This window comes from Pararge aegeria, chromosome 4 (genome assembly GCF_905163445.1).
Source record: "Pararge aegeria chromosome 4, ilParAegt1.1, whole genome shotgun sequence".
In the NCBI taxonomy this organism is placed as follows: Eukaryota; Metazoa; Arthropoda; class Insecta; order Lepidoptera; family Nymphalidae; genus Pararge; species Pararge aegeria.
In genome coordinates, this window is record NC_053183.1 from 9,662,115 (window position 1) to 9,688,653 (window position 26,539).

A 26,539-nucleotide genomic window follows, 5' to 3' on the forward strand; every position below is an offset into this window, starting at 1 on the left:
CTTTATAAAAAAACTATATTTTTTTTTATTAATAAGTATCTATTATACCTAATTTCAGATTGGCGATTTGACTTAAGTATGATTTTATTAATAGATCAATACAGTCACCGTACTACCATCGCTTGTATCATTACTGTAATACTTTTGACGTTTCCTTACAGAATTATAATCTTTATTGTTAGAACGTCAAACTATGTTAAATGGAGGTATTTTAGAGTAATGCTGCTTTATGCGATGGTAGAACAATATTTGTTTGAGTTCAAACGACAAATGCTTCGAGAGCCAGCATAGCGAGTGCCGCCGTAGCTGCAACGGCCGGAACCGTTACCACCCAAGCGAATATTATGTTCCTGTAACAATGAACATTCCTGTCACCGTTATCAACCTCTCACAGCGTATTATCGTCAGGTATGTTTGTTTTTTGTATATAGAGGCATGTAGCTACAAGCTAGTAGCGTCTATTCTGTTTTACATAATCGTTATTTTGATTGTAAATGTTGATGTTGGAAAAGAGCAATAGAAGAGTTTCTTTCCGCCTTCTACAAAACAGAATCTGCGTTTCGTACCGTTGTTAGAGTCACTATAAACACTTTAAATTTCAAAAGTCGATCAAATTTTCGACAGAAAAAAATCAAAGGAACCTGAAAATTTGCAGTAAGATTATCTTAGCTATTTATTAAAATTTTGGGATTAATAAAATAATTTAATTAAAAATAATTTATACGTAGAGATTACCGATTTGCTTGGGAAATGAAAGTAAATGTCAAAGTTAAACGAATATTGACTGTAAATATAGTAGTTGTCTTAGCAAGTACGGTCGGTGATACGCTAGTGATTATGACTCCAGCCTTACTTTTGGGGGGACCGAGTTCAATCCCTTCCCAGACCTCTACTAGCTCTTCGGATTTATGTACGTTTCAATCGACTAGATATCACTTGCCTTAACGGTGATGAAAAACATCGTGGGCAAACCTGCATGCCTGACAGTTCTCCAAAATATTCTCAACCAATCCGCGCTTTGCCATCTCTTTTTCGATGAAGACCCGTGCCCTGTATAATGGACTGGTAATGATGATGATGAAGCAAGTACGTACCTGAACAAACTCCAGTCCACAGATTTTTCGGAGAAGTATCCAACGCAGACGACGGAGCCAACTTTGCAGTGTGTAGTGGATATAGGCAGGCCAGCCTTGCTAGCTACCAGGACGGTCAAGGCTGCTCCCAACTCGATCGTAAACCCACTGACGAGTACAAATTTAAATTTTGCTTTAGTTATATATTGGATAGAAGCAGGCGTTACTTTGCGGAAATCTATGATATATTATGAAAATTAAGCTTAATTTGCTATACTCCGCGAAAAGCAGGAGAATCTGTATGATGTAATTTATAATTTCTTCAATCCTTATACTCCACATAAAACCGATCTTCGGCAATGTAGGGTACATTATGCTGCGCAGGTACCAGTAACAATTATTGTATTAGTATATTATAATAGTAATATATTAGTGTATTATAATATTAGTGTATTATCAGTATATTATATATAGTTCTTAACAATTATTCATTGTAAATTCAACATCTCCAGAGGACACTCCGGTTTCGGCGCGAAACGTGCGTAGAGGGTACATTGCTGCAGATCTGTTAGGTGTGGAGTATAAAAATTGAAGAAATTATAAATTAAACCATACAGATATTCCAGCTTTTCGCGGAGTATAGCAAATTAAGCTTAATTTTCATAATTAGTTATATATTTTTGCATTGCTTGTCTAAAAGCATTCTTTTTTCTCACAGATTTTAATCGTAATTATAAACTCAAACATCATAAATCTTTATTATATAACATAATGCTGATATCGGATGCTTATTATAAATAACATTAATACAGGGTATACCAAGCTAGATCCCTGTAATTTTAATTCTCACTCGAAGTTTTTAAATAAATAATTAAAACTTACTGGCAAATCCAGTGTTGTTAAATTATTATCTAATCTTGCTACTTCCGGAATAAGCGGAAATCATAATATAGTAACATCTATTTTTATTAATTTACAAAAATAGGTACCTACTTTTGCAATTTGTTTAACATTTTACATTTTGTTTATTATCAATATACCATTTCGTTTTACTAAACATAAATATTCGCGTGACACTCAATTAGAATAAATTCCAAGGTAACCTACATACCTAATCTCCATCAGGAATAATCACAATAACATCACAGAGTCTCTTCGAAAAGTAGGGATTTCTATTTTCTTCGGATGGATTGTAGCTGATAACCACCTTATGCGTAAATACTCAAGGGTTGTTAGAGCGTCACTGGGGATGGGGGCGACATAAACTTATGCGCCTCCTCAGAGTCCTCGGACCTCAACTTAGGGTGACGTTTGGACAGTTCGAAGAGTAGGACATTACTTTAATTTTTTTTAAACTATTTGCAAAGTTAAATAATAAGAATACTTATGAAATTCCTCAAAATTCTAATCATTTTAATAAATATCTCACATCATTTCAATATAAGAACTTCTTATCGTTATAATTGGCGGAGCAATCAGAAGGCCCACCTGAAGGTATGAGGAGAGTCACACTTTCCAGGTAGGTGTTAATCATGTGCCTGTAACTGCAATCTCGGTAATAGACCGGATCAGAGCAATGTTTGGCAGAAGAAATAAGCAGGGTACGTACTTCCCCGGATGAGCTCTGTCACAAAGTGCACTACCCCTACTAAAACTACTTACGTGTCAGGCGTAATGCTGGTGAGATCCTCGCCCACAGTACGAATGACGCGTCTTCCCCAAAACCACAGGCCCAATGCTATGCCAACGCCACCAAACACCAGTATTGCGAGCGGAGTCTCTGCTCGCGCGTGGGCACCACCTTCTGAGTATAGCAACCAGAGCGCTACTAGTGGACCTATGGCGTTGCTGAAATTATAGCAAAAAAATAATGGTTTTGAATCATAATTTCATTCTCTATGTCCCGTGACCACAGACTTTATCTTTATTATTTAGGACTTTATTTACAAAGACTTAAAGGCTGTTTTTAATAAACTATCGGAGAATAATTATTGACTGTAGATATACTGCACATAAACGATTTTACGTTGAAAGTACGCCGGTAGGTAATCTATCTATATTTACCAACGCTAAATGCCCGTAACTAAAGTATAGTATAGAGTCTACACGAATAATAACCTTGACTTCCAAGATCTACTACTAGAATTCTGATTGAAACTTCGCTTACATTAATAATATCATTAGTATATTATTATACTCGACAAGTCAAGAGGAAAGAATGAAACTATATTTTCTGTATTACTACTACTTTTAGGCCATTGATCTTTCTTCTCTCAGAATTAGCTTTAGGCATTAGTTCACCGAGCTGGCCAGTTGCGGTAGACTCCACACACCTTTAGAGAACGCTATGAAGACCTTCTCAGGCATGTAGGATTCCTCACGATGTTTTGCTTCACCTTTAAAGCAAGTCCTATTTATATGCTTAAATAAATACGCTCATAACTACGAAAACTTAAAGGTGCGTGCCGGGTAGCGAGCTCGGTCCCCATGAAAGACAGCCTGAAGCCCAATCACTGGGCTATCCCCACTTAAAAATTGATGTATCTACGGTTGCTTGTATAAATTATATTTTTGATCGAATGCCAAACCGCTCGTTTAGCCAGAAGCATGCAGGCAATCTGGAGATAAGACAACTACATTTTACTGGGGTGGCGCAAAGGTAATAATTTGGTCACGGACAACAGATATCCAACGCGGAGTCATTGGCATCTTTAAATGTTATGATTTAACGTACTAATTCTGTGGTTCAAAATTTTATCCTTTGTGCAAGTACGAAGCCAGCTCTTCTGTCACCAGGCTAGACGATAGAATGCTAGGCAAAAAATTGACATAAAATTTAGTGTGATGAATATGTTACCTACTCTTTACGAAAGTAGCATTCTTAGGCATCTAGTCTCACCTGACATCGTTGCCTCCATGAGCAAAAGCCCCGAAGGTAGCAGTAAGGACTTGTAGAAAGGAAAACAGTCGCAGCGTATCCGTTGGCGGTGGTGGTGGCACCACCGCAGGCGCGGGACTGTTGCTGCGCAACAGTGGTGCAGCACTAGAGTTAGGCGTAATAGCTGCAAGCTGAGTGTTCCGTATTTCACACTCGATACTCCACGCGCTGCCACCTTCTGGACCCTGAATGCAATTAAGTTAGCTTTTAATCACAACTACTGATATAGTTGGTATTTAACTAACTTCCTTCAACGAAGAGGTTAACAATTCGGATGTTTTTCTCATGTAATGTAAGTTGTGTTTACGCATTCAGATACGGTATAAGATATGATTTCAGTATATCGGGGTACACCAACATTTTCTATCAAAGTTAGTAGTACTTAGTTAATATTTTTTGTCGACTGGAAGTCCGTTGTTCAAACATTGTTTTGATTTATTCAAAAATTTATTTTAGTTGGTATAAATAACATTATAGATACTTTTTTGTTGGTATAAATGTAATTTATAGAAGAACTCGTTTTTTTTAATCTTGTTTCTTTAATAATATTTTTTGGAAGGTTTCATTGTTTGTTAGTTGAAGTGCCTAGGTTTTAACGCGCTATTTGCCATATTCCAGTAGAATGTGGCAAATAGCGCGTAAATATAAGTTATACCTTGGCTGCAAAGACACCTGGTGGAGGTTATGATGCAATCTTTGATGGTATCGAGTGGGCTAACCTGTCAGGAGCATGGCATGTATAATAAAAGCATACCTCTATAATCGGTTTTTAAGCGGCATCATACAAACGCTTGGCGCATCGAACATAATCTGTTATATGGTCGATGACATAACGGCGCGTCTTAATCGGTAGGTGCCACGGCCGAAGACCAGACCGGTGAAAATTCTTCTTCCGCTTACAAGAACACAGTAAGTTCTAAGAGCTATGTAAAGCACTTTGCTTATAATAAGCTTGTGATTTGTCAATGTTTTTATTTAGGTAAGGAAAAATACGTAGATAAATTATATCCTAAATAATCAAGGAATGGAGCACACGGGAACACTGCTATACTAAAAACTCGTCGGTTTCGTATTTGGTGTTTACCCCAATTAGATAACCTATTTAGTTTTACGTAGATCTTTCCATGATTTCGGAACGATTGCGGTTCGAAAAAACGTTCTTTCGATTTAGATGAGAATCACATCTCTGTAACTCATATCATGAAATCTTTCTCTGTTGCTATTTCTGTAATTTTGTCGTGTAAAATGTTATAAGGACGTTATTGCATAAGCTTACCTTATCTGATCTTGGTGGAGGAGTGTCGAATTCAACTGTAACGGGAGGCATTCTCATCGCCGACAGTCGTCCAAGCTCACCACGAGCAATAGTGTCGCATGAATCTCCGAGAAACCCATTCTTTGAATCGTAACTTTCACCCATACCCACAAGCTGAGTAGAATCCAAACTTTTACAGCAGCTTAACGTCTCGTCTATGTATTTCAAGGTATTTATCTGGGGATCCGCATCTATTAACTGTAAACGTGATTTGTTCGGTGGGCTTAAACTTCGGGAAAGAATACTGCAGTCGTCCATCGTTGCCAAGAGAGCACGGTTTCTAGCATTCATCTCTCTAACACCAACAGAGCATTTGTCTGCATCGCTCAGTGTAACCATTTCTGCGCTCTCCGCTATAGCTTCGAGGAGTTTGCCGTCTTCCGATAGTAACGAGGTTGGTCGTTGAGGAACGCTGTTTTTTGTATGTGTTGGTGTATTGGCTGGGGTCGTTTCTATAATAGGCAAATATTTAAAAATGTAAGTTATGCTAAGACTCGATACGAGTTTAATTACGTACATATTTTAAAAGTTAAAATATAAAATATAAAGAAGGGAATATGTTTTGCTTGAGTGATAATGCCATGTTGTTATGCCATAATATAAGAGGTTGACCCTTGCGACATATTTTTCTAATATGGTAGACAAGCTTTGACCATTTGTAACTACATTATAAATGGCCCCCAATAGCACACAACGACTATCGATGACGGTAATAAACATGGATAAAATTATAAAAAGTTATTTTGGTTTCTGTGTTCTTCACCCACGCTTCGCTCTTCAATTAAATTGTCGAAGATGGGTGACATACAAGACTAGGCATAGTTCCTTTTAATCGTAATAATGTTTTTTTATAGAATTGATTGACGGACTGAATAGATGACACACTTGATAGTAAGTGGAAAACCATCGCCTAAACACAGAGCAACACTACCAGGAACACCTCCTCCAAAGAGCTGCCCTATATCCATTAACCTGCGGCGAAGGTGCTTTACCACCACAACCTTCAGACCAGAATCACAGTAAATATATAGTTACTGTGCCGCAACACAGTTTTGCAACAATGCTGATTTGCGTCAGAAATTAGCTTGGCAGTAGAACTTCCCCGCATGAGCTGGTATTAAAAGCTCTACTTAAAACGGAAATTCAGTGAAGTATGCAATAATATCTCGTGAAATGTTGTAAAGGTCATATTCACCGTTCGATAATCCGAGGGTAAAGTTCACAGGCGGTGGTATAAGCTGTCGTTTATAATAGGGAACGAGGAAGGCGCACACGCAAATCGCTCCGAATACACCCAAAGCCAAGGATCCTGATAACGCTGCCCATAGTGGTATGTTATCCATTGCTAACACTGTACAAATGAACAACAATGGAATTAAATTCGATTCCGGGGCAAGTATACTTACAATTATTATTTTCCGCGGTATACAAAATGCAATAAATACACGTACATTGAAATACATACACGTACTTGACCACTAGAAGGTGGCAAAGCTACAAAATGGAAATAACTAAAGGATCACAGTAGATATTTAAATAACACAAAACACATAATTATTTATTTGTGCTAAAATATACATCGCCTTCTGTGGCATCCTTCTGGTACTATAGACGAGGTACCTAACCGTCGCGTCGGGCAAAAAATGCAATCCAACCAATTTTATATTTATATGTTATTGCACAAAAATAAGTCTTAGATAGAATACGTTTAGCCATAATATGTCCAAACCGTCTTCGTGTGTGTTTGTCTGGATAGGCCACCACAATTAAACTTTCTATTCATTTAACTCTTTAACTCTGTTAAATACGTCAACAACAATAGTAAGTATTCGATAACAACAAAAGCTTTGAAACCATTAACTCTATTTCCTTTTTAATAAAACTTGCGTAGGATTGATTTGATTTTGTTTATTTATTTATACTCTTTATTTGTACACCACTCAGAAAAACAAAAAAAAAAGAACAAACACTTCAAGAATGAAGCGGGATACAAAAGGCGGCCTTATCACTACGTACCGATCTCTGCCAGGCAATCTTAGGATTAGGAAAATTAAAAAGATTTTACACGTTAGAATAACTTCCCGTAAACATTACTCGCATACCAATGTAGGTAGGTATGCGAACGACGGCGAAACATATTAATATTTTTTGTACTACTCGTTAAAGAATCTCAACCGTATTTATTAGTCAAAACATCTGCGACGAATAATTGCGTAAAAAATGCCTTATTACAGTCTGAAACGTAAAATCTGTACCTAACGGTTGAATTTGGATATAATTGTTAAGAAAAAGGAACATTTGCAAAATAATCATGTGCGGGAAAGATTCTTTGAGCTATAGAGATTTTGCAATGGATAACGCAGTCGTAAAATGTATTGACTGACAAAGGTAAAATACGATAAAAATACAATACTTACATTTCGGCCCATCGAGGACTACACTTAGGACATTAACAGCAATAGTAGCGCCATAGAAGAGTGGTAGGACTTTCAAGCCTGCGGTCAACGGTTGAGGCAAACGGAGTATGAATCTACGCACCAACCAGTATAACACTGCTGATACCGTACCGCTGAGAGCAGGTGATATAAACCATGAAAGAACTGTAAGTGAGGAAATTTAATGTTATGAGATTATTAATTAAGTTACTAAACGGTATGTTGATATGTTCAGTTTATAGTCACGATCCAGTGGTATAATTCTGGGGTAAATTCTTCTATAATTTATAAATTTAAAATTCATATTAAAATTTTGGAACCGATAGAGTATGAACTTGCATCTCTGCGGCAATCGCGGTCTGAGTGCTTTGCCTAAGCTATGGTCAGTGGCGTGCACTTCATGCACAAAAGCACTGCTTACCCTAAAATTTATATATAACTCGTATAGGAAGAAGAATAAGCTGTTTTTTGCAATTTTCCTACTGTATGCACACCCTGGTAAGACGGTTTACGGTTCTTATGCCATTGGTGCTGAAACGAATACTTTTACCTAAGTCCTTTTATCATTCATATAGCGACTAAGGCGTTATCTAGTAGTGGTTTCAATAATTAATAGTATGTTAGGTACTTCTAAAGATATTCTTATTTCTTATTTGATAACTTAGAGATCTCGATCATACCAAGTTATTTTCACCAACAGAAAACGGACTCCAAGGTATCTTAATCCGTTTTTTTCAATATATTTCTGAGCCGTTAACCATCACTTGTCAAAATCTAACTTAGACTTATTGGTGATCTTTAAAGTTCTACTAAATAAAGTCTTGGTACTTGGAGGGTCTGTGCAAACAAACGTAACTGATCGGTAAACAAAAATAAAAATAAAATTTAAGAATACTCTTAAAAATATTATCCACTATAGGTAGCCATTAGGAGACATGGGAGCACTTTCATAGCCGCATAGGTATCTATCAAAGAGGCATGCCCATTATTATCGGAGCTTAGATTAGGAAGTCTAAGTGCACTTAAATTTACATACTCACCAATGGCCCCCAGAGTGGACCAACGTACACCAACAGGGCCTTTAGCAACCAGTGTAAATCCAACAGTGGCACCAACTACCGAGTGAGTCCCCGAGACTGGTAGCCTCAAAGCTGTGGCAAGGATGAGCCAGGTTGCTCCCGCAATCAGAGCAGCCAGGCAACCGGCGGCCAACAGACGCTCCCCTCCATTATCGTACAAAGAAACGTCCAGTATACCCTTGCGCATAGTGTCGGATACCTTGTAACCTAGCAAATAAAAGCACATTTATTTAAAACCCGCTTGTTTTAGTTTAACAATAAGTAGTTATACAACTTTATTGCGTCCAAAAACTAAAAAGATACAAGTGATAAACTTAAAAATAACAGATACAACTACCAGACTATCGAAAGATAATTTAGTAATAGTTCTTATTGCCAAATTAAACAACTGTTTCATTTTAAATAAGAAGCTCTTATAAGTCATGGTAGTAAATTAAAACAAGATGAAACTTACCAATCAAAACCGCACCTGCGATTTCGAAAATTGTTGCAAGTATGCATGCTTGTGTTAGTGTGAGGACTTTAGACCCAACGCTTGTTCCGAATGAGTTCGCCACGTCATTAGCGCCGATCCCAAACGCCAAAATAAATGCAACCACAAAACCACATATCACTAACCAAAGCAAATCTTCTGAAAATGGTTCCATCACTTCTTTCTAATTCAACTGTATTTGAGTTTCATCAGGCAATTGGCTACTTATGATAGGTAAGTACCTAGGTACTACTTAGGTACTAAATGTAATTTTTTTCTAGCACCTATGTAATTTTTATGCACATAAATACATATTACAGATAACAATTAGTAAGCTTCGCTTTTAACAAATATTGGCTAATCACGACAGTAACAATAAATCCCTTCTTCGTCAATTCAATTCTATTAGCATCATCATTCCGTACAAAAATAGATATATAATTATAATTAGTAGATACTTAACATATTGAAGGTAATAAATGTTTTATAAACTATGAATTGTGACATTCAATTTATGGTTAGGTTTAACGATATTGGTTGAAGTTACAAAATTGTGCGTCACAATGTAAGATGTTTAAAACGCAGTTTTTGGAGGTGGTGCTGTTTCAGTAAAATAGGCTTCATTTCTGAAACAATAATTAATTACGATGTTTTATTATTTTCTGTAAATTAATCTTACCTAAGCAATTAAAATATCACTTGCTTTAACGGTGAAGGAAACATCATATAGAAACCCGCAGGCCTGAGAGTTCTCCAAAATGTTCCCAAAGGCGTGTGTAGTCCACAAATCTGCACTGGGCCAGCGTGGTGGACTACAGCCTAAACACTTCTCATTGTGGGAAAAGATCCGTGCCCTGTAGTGGGCCGGTAATAGGTTGAAATTTTTATTACGTTTTTTTAATTTTAAAAAATGTATCCCCATCACTGAGTAGTTCTATTAACAAAATACCGTATCAAATCTATGTATCACGTGCCTAAGTAAATATGATGCCATGTGACGAAGTGAATCGGCAATCGTCTTTAGAGGTCATTTTGTTAATTTTATCTTCTCTGTTAGTTTTTCAAAACTAATAATAACGTGAGTTACCATATAGAAAACACACTCACTAACGAAATTGAATTTGGCCAGAGACCACATGGTTCTGATAATATCGATTTGCTGACGCCATTCATTGAAATTTTCGCGCTTAAATAAATATTCCATCATATTCGCTTGAAAAAATATCTATCAAGAATCTAATATAATATTCCTGGTGGAATAGAATTTCGCTATCCCAAAGGCTTCCTATGTGCCCTCTTTTACCTAATTATAATGCTTCGTTAACTCGTAAATTCGAAAGACGAAATATGATAAAGTTACGCCAACATGTGGTCATATTTAGTTAAGAAACAGCAAAAATCAATTAATAACTGCAAGAAAATATCACTTACTTTTTGAAAATGTAGGGTTTTATGGTCCTGCGACTCAAAAATCGAGATTTTGAGAGTGTAGCAAGCCGCCTTGACTCTCTCAGCTGTACACTGAAGTTATCGAGGGTCGCCCCATTCCATAGTCTGAATGGAGCATGCGCGAATCACCGCCACCCCACTTCTGCAGACCCCCTTGCCGTCGCTATTATTACAGAGCTGTAGGCACGGGTATTTGCGAGGGACCCCCTGGAAACAAGCCTTTATAAACTAGACGCTATAACAAGTTTACGACTCATCACAATTCCTAAGTAACTTGGTATGTAATGTAGATGGGTACTTCGTTGACCTTGTGTAGTCGATGGGAATTTTTTATAGAGAATTATTGAGTAGGTGTTTAGTTGAAATACCGCTACTTTTATGAATTTTAAATATTTTTGGATGTTGTCTCAAAATATAATCCTAAAATTTTTTTTCCAAGGGTGGCACTTCATAAATACAAACATATTGCTGTTCATACTCATTCATATCTACCTACCGATTGAACCATTTTAATTAAGATTTGAATCAAAGCAAATTTTTTTGGACAATCTTATGGATGATAATTCAGTTTTCGCCCGCTTAGCGGAATTTTTTAAGTTTGAGTTTAATTTCTGTAATACTTGTGTACTTGTTATTTGGTGCTTTTGATGTTGTTAGCTAACTATTAATAATAAATAGGTACGAAGTAAAGTACAAATTTGCTTAAGCTCCGTCCTTATGTACTTTTCACTGGCATTTGTGTTCGGTCAAATTTAGCCCTCCCGTTGTTTAATGGCGTATGGCAATACAATAATTGTAGCCTGGCTTTTTGAAAACAATTATTATTTTATTCGAACTAAAATAAGGATCTTTAATTTTTACAACATCTGTTTTGCTGTAGAGGTTTCAGCAGAGCTAGGTGCCTCAGCCAGGAGACAAAAATTATATCCCCCGATTATATTCCCTGAGAGGTAATATATTTAACGTGTCCACCTGCTAAAGCTCGGGAACATGGAATAGGAGAAGTGTAACCCGGTTTATTATTACACATATGTTATTTGGATGTTATTTCCAGTTGTGCGACAATGCTCTGAGATTTGACAAGGCTGTGAGAAGAAGATACATTTTTATCCTTTGTCTCGGAGATGTTTATCTCCTGCCCATGTTAGCAATGCGGCTGTATAATGGACTTGATTATAAAACGCATTATAATTTACGTAACGGGATTTGAATCTTCGCCTCTCCGGTACAGGAGTTCTGAGTGGCAATAAAGTCACTGTCCTACAGTGGCTTGGCTAGTGTAAGCCTATGCTGTAATTATTGCAGCAGTTAAATGAACTTTTTTTTTATATAGTTGATTCTTTTAGATCTCTTCTGTTGTAACTTTTGTGTTTATGCAGGAATTTGATTTCGTGAAAGATATTAATTTCCTAACCTGAAGTAGATATCCTAATAGACTACAAAATTCTATTTAGAAAACGATATTTCCAAAACTGCTTGCTGGGGGCCAAATATTTCACCAAAGTACTGAATGGATTTGACTGTTAAGAATGGAGATAGATTATGGATAGTTAAATTGTAAAGAATCGTTGTTGTAAAAGAGAGTGCGTGCCAGAGAAGGCAGGTAGTCGACTTTATTGGGCGCGGTTACTTAGATTTTTTATTGCTTTCGACGCGCGGGCAACATTAGTCTCTTGCAAAGCAGATTGCAACTGGAAAACCATCGCCTTCTGTTCTACGCAATTCTCTAGCTGGACTAAACTAGCGGTTCAAAAGGTACTACTGTCGTTCTCATAATGTTTGCAGTAAAAAAAGGATAGCACTTTTAACATTTTAAGGGTTGTCAATTTAGTTTAGTTTAGAGATTTGTGGATATCAGGATAATAAGCGTTGGATTGGAGCATCCTCAGGAGATGTTGACTTTACAATGAATAATTGTTAGGTCAACATATCCTGAGGATGCTCCGGTTTCAGAGCGAAACGTGCGTAGAGGGTACATTGCCGATGATCTGTTTGGTGTAGAGTATAAGGATTGAAGAAATTATAAATTACACCATACAGATTCTCCTGCTTTTCGCGTACTATAGCGAATGAAGCTTAATTTTAATAATAAACTAATATTACATCGTAATTTGTAGGAACTGTAGTCGGTATCTAACCTTCTTCTCAGTTGGTACGCTCTTGTCAGAACGGTCACAAAAATATATCAAAATTTGAGAGAAATTGTGACTGCAATAATTTGAACGTTAGAAGCAAAAATAAACTTGCAGTACAGTACCTATACAAGACTACACTAAAAGCAGTGAGATAATATATACTACTAGCTATTGCCCGCGACTTCGTCTGCGTTTGATTTTGGTTTTTGATGTGGCATTAAATTTAGATGCAGTTCTAAAAAAATTTAAAGTATTCAGTATCGCTAAGCCTTGAATGAGGGGTTCGCTGCTGTCCACTGAGGAGTTCTGTCCTCTATCTCCAACCATAGTATGGACAAAATTAAACACATATTATAACCTCTATAGTACACAAATAATTATTTAAATCGGTTATAATTTGTCGCCAAACACTTTCATCCCCTCTCCCAAAGGAACCGAGCTTAATGTTGAGATAAAAAGTATCCTATATTACTTCTAACACTTCAAAGAATATGTGTACAAAGTTTCACGAAGATCGGTTAAGTAGTTTTTGCGTGAAAGCGTAACAAACATACTTAAATTGACATTTATAATATTAGTTGGGATAGGGATAGGGGATAGGGATGACATAGCAGTATGTGAAGGCATCAGACGTTTCGTCAACTTGTCATCAGAAAACGCAATCAGGCAAGAACCCTCAAACAATAATTAAAAAAACGACAACCAATTAGGCATGCACTAAACACAAAATTTGAAGGCTGTACGGTAATATACCATTGCCTTTTTCGTACGGGAAAAAATAAAGAAGAAAAAAAAGTGTGCTAATGTGACTGTCAAATTGCCAAGTCAAGCCGTCTCCAAACCAAAATACATGGTCATTAAAATATTAACTCAAATTCAGGTTTACAATTCACAAAATCTCTTGAAAATCTCGTCGTTAATAAATTATGTAACATAGAAATAATTTTTCTACATTAAAATTAATATGTTATTAAGAAATGTACGGTATGCGGCAGAGTTGACTCTTTGCTGGTATGTATTAGCACTTGCAGGATTAAAAACCATTTTAATTTTTTAAATTAAAACATTATATAATGTACAAACGAAATTTACAGTCAATTCAGTAAGCAATTCCATAAACAAAAAAGTTAAATAGAGTTATTAAAACTTTTAACTATATTTTCAGCAAACCAGTGTTTTTCAACCAAAACTCAAATAAGTTTGGATATGTGCGACTACAATTGCGCAGTGCCTTCCACAATTCACGGCGAGGTGCCCGAAAACCTGTCTCTGAACCAAATCCTATTGAAAATATACACATAGAAGGACCTCTGAATGCAAGTGGCCTTTTAAAGCCATTCTTCTTTACTGTAGGGGTATGAAAGCACTTTTTAATATAATTATTGATTGCAATATCAAAAATTAATTTCTAGACTATAGTAAAGCAACAGGGTTTTGTCCAACCTGTTTGTTGGTTTGGACAGAGCAAAAGATTGATGTTGTTTTTTTACATATTTATAATTTCTCAGCTTGAGATTAATAAGGGCTACTTCTATCACAGGACACAACACAGCTTCACTTATATAGAGCTATGGTGCAATTTTTTTATAACCTTGCTTAAGCTGAGAGTAGTAGCATAATTTTTAAGTACTGAATTTAAAGAAAAGGCTCAGAAAATTACTTGTATTAAAATTTGAAACAAACATAATTTTTAACTTACTTTCTATAACAAAGATGCATCATAATAGTCTTTTATTATAAATCCTGTAAGGATACTTAATTATTTTTAATTTTTCAGGTTACATCTTTGAGCCTAGCTGGTTGTGTAATATGGGAGTATGAGAATCTACGCTCACATGCAAGTACTTTTCTCAAACGTCCAGGACAATGGTTGAATGCTCATCATAAACGTGTTTCAGCAAATAATGTAGATTTTTTTTTTTTGAGAAGATAAGAAATTAAATAAAATTGAAGTTAATATGAATTGTGGCTCTTGACTTGTTTTAGAGATCAGAACCTGGACCAATAAAAAAATGGTGGAGTTCATTAAGAGAAAGCGAAAAGGTTTTCTATCCCATTCTAGCAGCCAACATTCTTGTCTTTGGTGCTTGGAGAATAAGACCTTTGCAGCCTTTTATGATTAAATATTTTTGTTCAAACCCTTCAGGCAGTAAGTTATTATATCATCTTTTTCATTGTTGCATAACTATACCAGTAGGGCTAGCATGCACGCCAAAAGTTGATTATCTCAACCTGTTACTCGTACTTTTTCTATAGCAGGGGTTGAACCTAAATAGTTTACCAAGAAGAAAAAATACTTAATTTACTGACTGAAAATTCTGAATAACTGACCTTGACTATTTAACTAATATTTTTTAATAATCAAAAAAATTTCATCACCCTCTTTATCTTCTATACATATTCTAATTGCAGGCCAACAAACAAAATCAATATTCTAAAGAGCTACAAAAATACAGAACTGACTTACAGAGTTACTGAGTCTTACATATGTGAGATGAGAGAATCCACCTACATCTTGCATGCTGGACACACGAAACGCGCATATAACGCACTTTCAAATTACTTGGTAGACATACAGAACTCGAATGAAAGATACTTTTTAGATTTTAGAATAACAAAACAAAATCAATATCCTAAAGAGCTACAAAAATACAGAACAAACTGACTTACAGTTGTCGTAAAAGTATTGACTTTAACTTATTATACTGATCAGTTCGACCCCTGCACTTACAGCTCACGTGTAAGACTCACAAAACTTGTCATGTGAGATGAGAGAATCCACCTTCATCTTGCATGCTGGACACACGAAACGCGCATATAACGCACTTTCAAATCACATGGTAGACATACAGAACTGGCATAAGAGACACTTGCAACTATATTGAAAAACATACATAACTCTCATAAAATACTCTTTCAAATCACATGGTAGACATACAGAACTGGCATAAAAGACACTTGCAACTATATTGAATAACATACACAACTCGCAAAACGACACCTGAATCTTTCATGCTGGACGGACGAAACTAGCATAAAAGACACTTTCAAATCACATGGTAGACATACAGAACTGGCATAAAAGACACTTGCAACTATATCGAAAAACATACACCACTCGCAAAAACGACATCTGAATCTTCTATGCTGGACGGACGAAACTAGCATAAAAGACACTTGCAACTATATTGCAAAAACATACATAACTCGCATAAACGACACCTGAATCTTCCATGCTGGACGTACGAAACTAACATAAAAGACTCTTTCAAATCACATGGTAGACATACAGAACTGGCATAAAAGACACTTGCAACTATATTAAAAAAACATACATAACTCTTATAAACGACACCTGAATCTTCCATGCTGGACGGACGAAACTAGCATAAAAGACTCTTTCAAATCACATGGTAGACATACAGAACTGGCGTAAAAGATACTTGCAACAATAATGAAAAACATACATTACTCGCATAAACGACACCTGAATCTTCCATGCTGGACGGAAGAAACTAGCATAAAAGACTCTTTCAAATCACATGGTAGACATACAGAACTGGCATAAAAGACACTTGCAACTATATTGAAAAACATACATAACTCTCATAAACGACACCTGAATCTTCCATGCTGGACGGAAGAAACTAGCATAAAAGACTCTTTCAAATCACATGGTAGACATACAGAACTGGCATAAAAGATACTTGCAACAATAATGAAAAACATACATTACTGGCATAAAAGATACTTGCAACAATAATGAAAAACATACATTACTCGCATAAACGACACCTGAATCTTCCATGCTGGACGGAAGAAACTAGCATAAAAGACTCTTTCAAATCACATGGTAGACATACAGAACTGGCATAAAAGACACTTGCAACTATATTGAAAAACATACATAACTCTCATAAACGACACCTGAATCTTCCATGCTGGACGGAAGAAACTAGCATAAAATACTCTTTCAAATCACGTGGTAGACATACAGAACTGGCATAAAAGACACTTGCAACTATATTGAATAACATACACAACTCGCAAAACGACACCTGAATCTTCCATGCTGGACGGAAGAAACCAGCATAAAAGACTCTTTCAAATCACATGGTAGACATACAGAACTGGCATAAAAGACACTTGCAGCTATATTGAAAAACATACATAACTCTTATAAACGACACCTGAATCTTCCATGCTGGACGGACGAAACTAGCATAAAAGACTCTTTCAAATCACATGGTAGACATACAGAACTGGCATAAAAGATACTTGCAACAATAATGAAAAACATACATTACTCGCATAAACGACACCTGAATCTTCCATGCTGGACGGAAGAAACTAGCATAAAAGACTCTTTCAAATCACATGGTAGACATACAGAACTGGCATAAAAGACACTTGCAGCTATATTGAAAAACATACATAACTCTTATAAACGACACCTGAATCTTCCATGCTGGACGGACGAAACTAGCATAAAAGACTCTTTCAAATCACATGGTAGACATACAGAACTGGCATAAAAGATACTTGCAACAATAATGAAAAACATACATTACTCGCATAAACGACACCTGAATCTTCCATGCTGGACGGAAGAAACTAGCATAAAAGACTCTTTCAAATCACATGGTAGACATACAGAACTGGCATAAAAGACACTTGCAACTATATTGAAAAACATACATAACTCTCATAAACGACACCTGAATCTTCCATGCTGGACGGAAGAAACTAGCATAAAATACTCTTTCAAATCACATGGTAGACATACAGAACTGGCATAAAAGACACTTGCAACTATATTGAATAACATACACAACTCGCAAAACGACACCTGAATCTTCCATGCTGGACGGAAGAAACTAGCATAAAAGACTCTTTCAAATCACATGGTAGACATACAGAACTGGCATAAAAGACACTTGCAACTATATTGAAAAACATACATAACTCTTATAAACGACACCTGAATCTTCCATGCTGGACGGACGAAACTAGCATAAAAGACTCTTTCAAATCACATGGTAGACATACAGAACTGGCATAAAAGATACTTGCAACAATAATGAAAAACATACATTACTCGCATAAACGACACCTGAATCTTCCATGCTGGACGGAAGAAACTAGCATAAAAGACTCTTTCAAATCACATGGTAGACATACAGAACTGGCATAAAAGATACTTGCAACAATAATGAAAAACATACATTACTCGCATAAACGACATCTGAATCTTCCATGCTGGACGGAAGAAACTAGCATATAAGACTCTTTCAAATCACATGGTAGACATACAGAACTGGCATAAAAGACACTTGCAACTATATTGAAAAACATACATAACTCTCATAAACGACACCTGAATCTTCCATGCTGGACGGAAGAAACTAGCATAAAAGACTCTTTCAAATCACATGGTAGACATACAGAACTGGCATAAAAGATACTTGCAACAATAATGAAAAACATACATTACTCGCATAAACGACACCTGAATCTTCCATGCTGGACGTAAGAAACTAGCATAAAAGACTCTTTCAAATCACATGGTAGACATACAGAACTGGCATAAAAGACACTTGCAACTATATTGAAAAACATACATAACTCTCATAAACGACACCTGAATCTTCCATGCTGGACGGAAGAAACTAGCATAAAATACTCTTTCAAATCACGTGGTAGACATACAGAACTGGCATAAAAGACACTTGCAACTATATTGAATAACATACACAACTCGCAAAACGACACCTGAATCTTCCATGCTGGACGGAAGAAACCAGCATAAAAGACTCTTTCAAATCACATGGTAGACATACAGAACTGGCATAAAAGACACTTGCAACTATATTGAAAACATACGTAACTCTTATAAACGACACCTGAATCTTCCATGCTGGACGGACGAAACTAGCATAAAAGACTCTTTCAAATCACATGGTAGACATACAGAACTGGCATAAAAGACACTTGCAACTATATTGAAAAACATACATAACTCTCATAAACGACACCTGAATCTTCCATGCTGGACGGAAGAAACTAGCATAAAATACTCTTTCAAATCACATGGTAGACATACAGAACTGGCATAAAAGACACTTGCAACTATATTGAATAACATACACAACTCGCAAAACGACACCTGAATCTTCCATGCTGGACGGAAGAAACTAGCATAAAAGACTCTTTCAAATCACATGGTAGACATACAGAACTGGCATAAAAGACACTTCCAACTATATTGAAAAACATACATAACTCTTATAAACGACACCTGAATCTTCCATGCTGGACGGACGAAACTAGCATAAAAGACTCTTTCAAATCACATGGTAGACATACAGAACTGGCATAAAAGATACTTGCAACAATAATGAAAAACATACATTACTCGCATAAACGACACCTGAATCTTCCATGCTGGACGGAAGAAACTAGCATAAAAGACTCTTTCAAATCACATGGTAGACATACAGAACTGGCATAAAAGATACTTGCAACAATAATGAAAAACATACATTACTCGCATAAACGACACCTGAATCTTCCATGCTGGACGGAAGAAACTAGCATAAAAGACTCTTTCAAATCACATGGTAGACATACAGAACTGGCATAAGAGACACTTGCAACTTTATTGAAAAACATACATAACTCTCATAAACGACACCTGAATCTTCCATGCTGGACGGAAGAAACTAGCATAAAATACTCTTTCAAATCACATGGTAGACATACAGAACTGGCATAAAAGACACTTGCAACTATATCGAAAAACATACACTACTCGCAAAAACGACATCTGAATCTTCTATGCTGGACGGACGAAACTAGCATAAAAGACACTTGCAACTATATTGAAAAAACATACATAACTCGCATAAACGACACCTGAATCTTCCATGCTGGACGTACGAAACTAACATAAAAGACTCTTTCAAATCACATGGTAGACATACAGAACTGGCATAAAAGACACTTGCAACTATATTGAAAAACATACGTCACTCGCATAAACGACACCTGAATCTTCCATGCTGGACAGAAGAAACTAGCATAAAAGACTCTTTCAAATCACATGGTAGACATACAGAACGCGCATTTTACAAATATACAGAACTAGCATAAAAGACACTTGCTACTATAATAAAAAACATACATAACTCGCATAAACGACACCTGAATCTTCCATGCTGAACATACGAAACTAACATAAAAGACTCTTTCAAATCACATGGTAGACATACAGAACTGGCATAAAAGACACTTGCAACTATATTGAAAAACATACATAACTCGCATAAACGACACCTGAATCTTCCATGCTGGACGTACGAAACTAACATAAAAGACTCTTTCAAATCACATGGTAGACATACAGAACTGGCATAAAAGACACTTGCAACTATATCGAAAAACATACACCACTCGCAAAAACGACATCTGAATCTTCTATGCTGGACGGACGAAACTAGCATAAAAGACACTTGCAACTATATTGCAAAAACATACATAACTCGCATAAACGACACCTGAATCTTCCATGCTGGACGTACGAAACTAACATAAAAGACTCTTTCAAATCACATGGTAGACATACAGAACTGGCATAAAAGACACTTGCAACTATATTGAAAAACATACATAACTCGCATAAACGACACCTGAATCTTCCATGCTGGACGTACGAAACTAACATAAAAGACTCTTTCAAATCACATGGTAGACATACAGAACTGGCATAAAAGACACTTGCAACTATATTGAAAAACATACATAACTCGCATAAACGACACCTGAATCTTCCATGCTGGACAGACGAAACTAGCATAAAAGACTCTTTCAAATCACATGGTAGACATACAGAACTGGCATAAAAGACACTTGCAACTATATTGAAAAACATACGTAACTCGCATAAACGACACCTGAATCTTCCATGCTGGACAGAAGAAACTAGCATAAAAGACTCTTTCAAATCACATGGTAGACATACAGAACGCGCATTTTACAAATATACAGAACTCGCATAAAAGACACTTGCTACTATAATAAAAAACATACATAACTCGCATAAACGACACCTGAATCTTCCATGCTGAACATACGAAACTAACATAAAAGACTCTTTCAAATCACATGGTAGACATACAGAACTGGCATAAAAGACACTTGCAACTATATTGAAAAACATACATAACTAACATAAAAGACTCTTTCAAATCACATAGTAGACATACAGAACTGGCATAAAAGACACTTGCAACTATATCGAAAAACATACACCACTCGCAAAAACGACATCTGAATCTTCTATGCTGGACGGACGAAACTAGCATAAAAGACACTTGCAACTATATTGCAAAAACATACATAACTCGCATAAACGACACCTGAATCTTCCGTGCTGGACGTACGAAACTAACATAAAAGACTCTTTCAAATCACATGGTAGACATACAGAACTGGCATAAAAGACACTTGCAACTATATTGAAAAACATACGTAACTCGCATAAACGACACCTGAATCTTCCATGCTGGACAGAAGAAACTAGCATAAAAGACTCTTTCAAATCACATGGTAGACATACAGAACGCGCATTTTACAAATATACAGAACTCGCATAAAAGACACTTGCTACTATAATAAAAAACATACATAACTCGCATAAACGACACCTGAATCTTCCATGCTGAACATACGAAACTAACATAAAAGACTCTTTCAAATCACATGGTAGACATACAGAACTGGCATAAAACACACTTGCAACTATATTGAAAAACATACATAACTCGCATAAACGACACCTGAATCTTCCATGCTGGACGTACGAAACTAACATAAAAGACTCTTTCAAATCACATGGTAGACATACAGAACTGGCATAAAAGACACTTGCAACTATATCGAAAAACATACACCACTCGCAAAAACGACATCTGAATCTTCTATGCTGGACGGACGAAACTAGCATAAAAGACACTTGCAACTATATTGCAAAAACATACATAACTCGCATAAACGACACCTGAATCTTCCATGCTGGACGTACGAAACTAACATAAAAGACTCTTTCAAATCACATGGTAGACATACAGAACTGGCATAAAAGACACTTGCAACTATATTGAAAAACATACATAACTCGCATAAACGACACCTGAATCTTCCATGCTGGACGTACGAAACTAACATAAAAGACTCTTTCAAATCACATGGTAGACATACAGAACTGGCACAAAAGACACTTGCAACTATATTGAAAAACATACATAACTCGCATAAACGACACCTGAATCTTCCATGCTGGACAGACGAAACTAGCATAAAAGACTCTTTCAAATCACATGGTAGACATACAGAACTGGCATAAAAGACACTTGCAACTATATTGAAAAACATACGTAACTCGCATAAACGACACCTGAATCTTCCATGCTGGACAGAAGAAACTAGCATAAAAGACTCTTTCAAATCACATGGTAGACATACAGAACGCGCATTTTACAAATATACAGAACTCGCATAAAAGACACTTGCTACTATAATAAAAAAAATACATAACTCGCATAAACGACACCTGAATCTTCCATGCTGGACGTACGAAACTAACATAAAAGACTCTTTCAAATCACATGGTAGACATACAGAACTGGCATAAAAGACACTTGCAACTATATTGAAAAACATACATAACTCGCATAAACGACACCTGAATCTTCCATGCTGGACGTACGAAACTAACATAAAAGACTCTTTCAAATCACATGGTAGACATACAGAACTGGCATAAAAGACACTTGCAACTATATTGAAAAACATACGTCACTCGCATAAACGACACCTGAATCTTCCATGCTGGACAGAAGAAACTAGCATAAAAGACTCTTTCAAATCACATGGTAGACATACAGAACGCGCATTTTACAAATATACAGAACTCGCTTAAAAGACACTTGCTACTATAATAAAAAACATACATAACTCGCATAAACGACACCTGAATCTTCCATGCTGAACATACGAATGTATCATAAAAGCCACTTGCAACTCACATGCTAGACATACATTACGTAGTTTTAATAATACAAACTTTTACTGACTAATTACAACTGTCCCTGCTTTATAGATAGACAATACTGTGTAGATAATTTTCTTGTGGTACTACTATACTATATATATATATTTAATACAATACTAGCCCTATAGAGCGCATTTGGAATCCCTATGCCATATGAAGGTACGCATAAAAGTATTTTCTATGGGTCTTTTTATTATTTGTAATGTAGCTTTGTAATAAGTACACCTTATATGTTTTTTTAGGTACACAATAGGTTAGCATGTTAACTAGAGATAACAAAGCATAAACAAGTTTATATTTATAATTATTAATAAAAAAAAGGTACATAATTCAGTTCATTCATTTTCCCGAACTTAAAACTAAATATGTCCTACAGAAAACAACCTGTTCTGTGCCACTATAATTGCCAATTTCAACAAGATCGGTACTGTGGAAAGTAAGTGTAAGCAGAACATAGTTAACAAACAAACAAACACTAGCAATTATAATATTAGCATGGATGTGAAGGTCTGTTTTTTACTCTTTGCATAGTACTTAATCTATCCCTGGCAAAAAAATCCATTCATGCATTAGTTATAAATAATATAAAAATATTATTTTTAGATTAAATTTATGTTGATGATTTCAGGTGCAAAATGTCTGCCCATGGTTCTGTCCACCTTCAGCCACTACTCAACCTTACATTTAGCAGCCAATATGTATGTCCTGTATAGTTTTATGCCAGGTAAAATAAAATAAAATCTTTATCTTCTTTACATAGTATAAAGCAAAATGTCGCTTTCTGTGTCTGTTTACTTTTAGCTAACTCCTAAACCATAGAATGGATTGAAATGCTACTGTAGTCTGTAACCATCGTTCATATAATTTAGCACAGAAGGTTTATTTAATATACAATAAAGATTATTTAGCTTTTTTGCATCTAGCTACAATAAATTTACATGGCAGTAATTTCACTCTTTTTTATTCTAATTTACACTCTTGCGAAGCCGGGTCAGCTGGTCACTAATATTTAAAAAGCCATATTGATATAGCAATTGCCATTTCATTAATAATTATCACTTGTTAAAGCAATAACCAAATATTAATGTACGAATATTATTCCACACAGCTGCCATAGCATCACTAGGCAAAGAGCAGTTTGTCGCGATGTATTTGAGTGCAGGCGTGATAAGCAGCTTTGCCAGCTTCCTTTATAAAGTCGTGGTCTGTCAACCTGGACTTAGTCTTGGAGCGGTAAGTCTTTTAGGGCATTGGTTTCATTTTGAAGAAAGTAGCAATGAAACTAGACCTGCTAGTTGGTAACTGGACGATTGTAATGCATTAAAAAGTTCTAGAATACCTGCTGTTCAACTAAATATCATGAATCCGTCAGACCCATATACTTCGACATATAGCGCAGCGGTGAGCGCTGTAGTTTAAGTTGGAGGTCCCGGTATCGATTCCCGACAGGGGCAGTTTGGGACTTTAACATTTCCGAATTTTCTCTGGTCCTATCGGGTGGGAGGCTTCGACCTTGGCAAGTTACCACCCTACCGACGATATCTTGTTACTAAGCGATTTAGCGTTCCGGTACGATGTCGGGTAGAAACTTATTAGGGGTATTGGTTAAATTTAACTGGAATACTCACTAACAAGTTAGCCCGCTACCATCTTAGACTGTATCATTACTTACCACCAGGTGAGATTGTAGTCAAGGGCTAACTTGTCAAGTAGTAAAAAAAAACTTTTATACCTTAAGATAAGGTATATATATTTTTTTTCTTTACAGCTTTTAAATTGTAAATGTTTAACTGCTACATTGTATAATTTTGGCAACTGTACTTTGGAATATACCCAAACTTCTGATTAGTTTTCGTTTTCATTAACTAACTGGAGCCCTTAATTAATTCCTTTTTTTTTTTTGCAGTCTGGAGCTATCATGTCAATCTTGTCCTACGTCTGTGTGCAGTACCCTGACACTAGACTAAGCATAATATTCTTGCCAATGTTTACATTTGCTGCTGGAACGGTAAGAATATTTTTTATAAAGCAACAAAGTTGCCAAAAATTATATTAAATTATTGAAATTTTTTGCCATCAGGGCATGATTCTACTGCTCAAACAACCTGCCTGATTCAGTAGCTTTTCTAACAAGTTACCAACCGAAGGTCATAATGCAAATCACATAATTTGGCAGTGTCAGTTGCACCTACTCATCCAATATGGAGGATTTTAGAAACTGTCCATTTCCTACACCTAAACCTATTTGTCACAAATAGGTTACGATGAGATTGTTATGTAGAATTAAGGCAAAGTAAATATTAATGAATAAATAATATACGACAATTCACACATCGCCATCTAGCCTAAAAGTAAGCGTAGCTTGTGTTATGGGTACTAAGATGAGTGAAGGATATATTTATGAATAATATAAATAAATACTTATGACATACATATAAACACCCAGACACTGAAAAACAGTCATGTTCATCACACAAAGATTTTCCAGTTGTGGGAAACGACCCTACGGCCTTGGTATCAGAAAGCAGGGTCGCTGCCCACTGCGCCAATGGGCCGAAGATACGTATAGTTAGGTATAATTACAACAGGTTGCATAAGCTAAAGGGAAGCAAATTCAGTGGTTGTCAAAACTTCAATCTTCAGAGTCTTCGTCACATATGCTTGAAATAATACACATATGGGTAGGTAGCTAATTATTTTTGAAATTAACAGGCAATAAAGGTGATTATGAGCGTGGATCTTGCAGGCGTTATTATGGGATGGAAATTCTTTGACCACGCTGCTCATCTTGGTGGGGCTTTGTTTGGCATGTAAGTGTTCATCTCCTATTTATTTTATATTAAACAGAAAAAATACATAAGGATTAAAATGCAGCAAAGGCTCAAGTGAGCGCCACAGAACAAATAAGTAATAATAATCTAGGTTCAAAAGTTTGTAGCATAATTGAAGAAATTGCTAAAAATAGAAGTGTAATTTTTTTGCAGTGCAAAGAATATAGTCAAACTTAAATACTACTCTTATTTTAAATATAGCTTTTCTACTATACCTTAAATCCTGATTTTCAGGCAGACTAATAGCACATTAATCATGGTATACTCAGATATATCAGGATAAGGGTTTTCCAGGAATGTTATGTTCCAAAAACCATAAGCAATATTTCCAAAGCTATAAAATAATCTGACTTATATTAGTGCATTCTGGCAAGTTTGTTTGTACCAAGTATGAAGGCAATTTTTTGCTCCCCTGTGTGCTGCCGTCTGTTTACCTTAAACTACAGACTAGACTATATTTTTCTTTTACAGGGCCTGGTGTTACTGGGGCAACATGCATGTTTGGGGCAACAGAGACAAATTTCTGCAGTATTATCATAGCATCAGGAAGGATTCATGATAATACATAGATAGACAGGCAATGGTACTTTAATGACAAGTTGTATTTATTTTAGAGAATCTAATTTTGATAACTACTTTGTTAGCCAATTGAATATTTATAAAATACTATAATATCTACAAACAACGCTTGTTTTCTTTAA

The 26,539-nt window shown here is 36.0% G+C and overlaps 2 protein-coding genes across 4 annotated transcripts; one reads left to right on the forward strand and one right to left on the reverse strand.

Moving 5' to 3' along the window:
• Nucleotides 1-10,810, reverse strand: LOC120623227 (sodium-dependent phosphate transporter 1-A). Its single transcript, XM_039889139.1, has 10 exons — nucleotides 10,744-10,810; nucleotides 9,295-9,938; nucleotides 8,802-9,047; nucleotides 7,744-7,926; nucleotides 6,522-6,677; nucleotides 5,288-5,778; nucleotides 3,973-4,196; nucleotides 2,736-2,921; nucleotides 1,095-1,241; nucleotides 1-350 (listed from the first exon to the last, which is right to left on the reverse strand). Exons 2-10 carry the CDS (start codon nucleotides 9,485-9,487, stop codon nucleotides 260-262), a joined length of 1,917 nt encoding a protein of 638 aa, XP_039745073.1. The 5' UTR covers nucleotides 9,488-9,938; nucleotides 10,744-10,810; the 3' UTR covers nucleotides 1-259.
• LOC120623228 (presenilins-associated rhomboid-like protein, mitochondrial) lies at nucleotides 294-26,523 on the forward strand. Of its 3 annotated transcripts, none has more exons than XM_039889144.1 (9): nucleotides 294-408; nucleotides 14,062-14,251; nucleotides 14,674-14,733; nucleotides 14,883-15,045; nucleotides 23,636-23,731; nucleotides 24,116-24,240; nucleotides 24,914-25,015; nucleotides 25,720-25,817; nucleotides 26,310-26,523. In XM_039889144.1, exons 1-9 carry the CDS (start codon nucleotides 359-361, stop codon nucleotides 26,395-26,397), a joined length of 972 nt encoding a protein of 323 aa, XP_039745078.1. In that variant the 5' UTR covers nucleotides 294-358; the 3' UTR covers nucleotides 26,398-26,523. The 3 variants fall into 3 exon arrangements, with proteins under 3 accessions (XP_039745078.1, XP_039745074.1, XP_039745075.1); XM_039889140.1 differs by having other exon boundaries at nucleotides 296-408; nucleotides 14,674-14,802; XM_039889141.1 differs by lacking the exon at nucleotides 294-408 and adding an exon at nucleotides 13,714-13,907 and having other exon boundaries at nucleotides 14,674-14,802.
• Nucleotides 26,524-26,539: the final 16 nt, after the last annotated feature.

Coding starts and splice junctions, on each gene's coding strand:
- LOC120623227 (XM_039889139.1), bottom strand. CDS start 9,487: ATGGAACCATTTTCAGAAGATTTGCTTTGGTTAGTGATATGTGGTTTT. Junction 6,678..7,743: donor AGTCCTCGATGGGCCGAAAT/GTAAGTATTGTA, acceptor TCATTTGTACAG/TGTTAGCAATGGATAACATA. Junction 5,779..6,521: donor TACCCTCGGATTATCGAACG/GTGAATATGACC, acceptor TGCCTATTATAG/AAACGACCCCAGCCAATACA.
- LOC120623228 (XM_039889140.1), top strand. CDS start 359: ATGAACATTCCTGTCACCGTTATCAACCTCTCACAGCGTATTATCGTC. Junction 24,241..24,913: donor CTGGACTTAGTCTTGGAGCG/GTAAGTCTTTTA, acceptor TTTTTTTTGCAG/TCTGGAGCTATCATGTCAAT. Junction 25,818..26,309: donor GGTGGGGCTTTGTTTGGCAT/GTAAGTGTTCAT, acceptor TTTCTTTTACAG/GGCCTGGTGTTACTGGGGCA.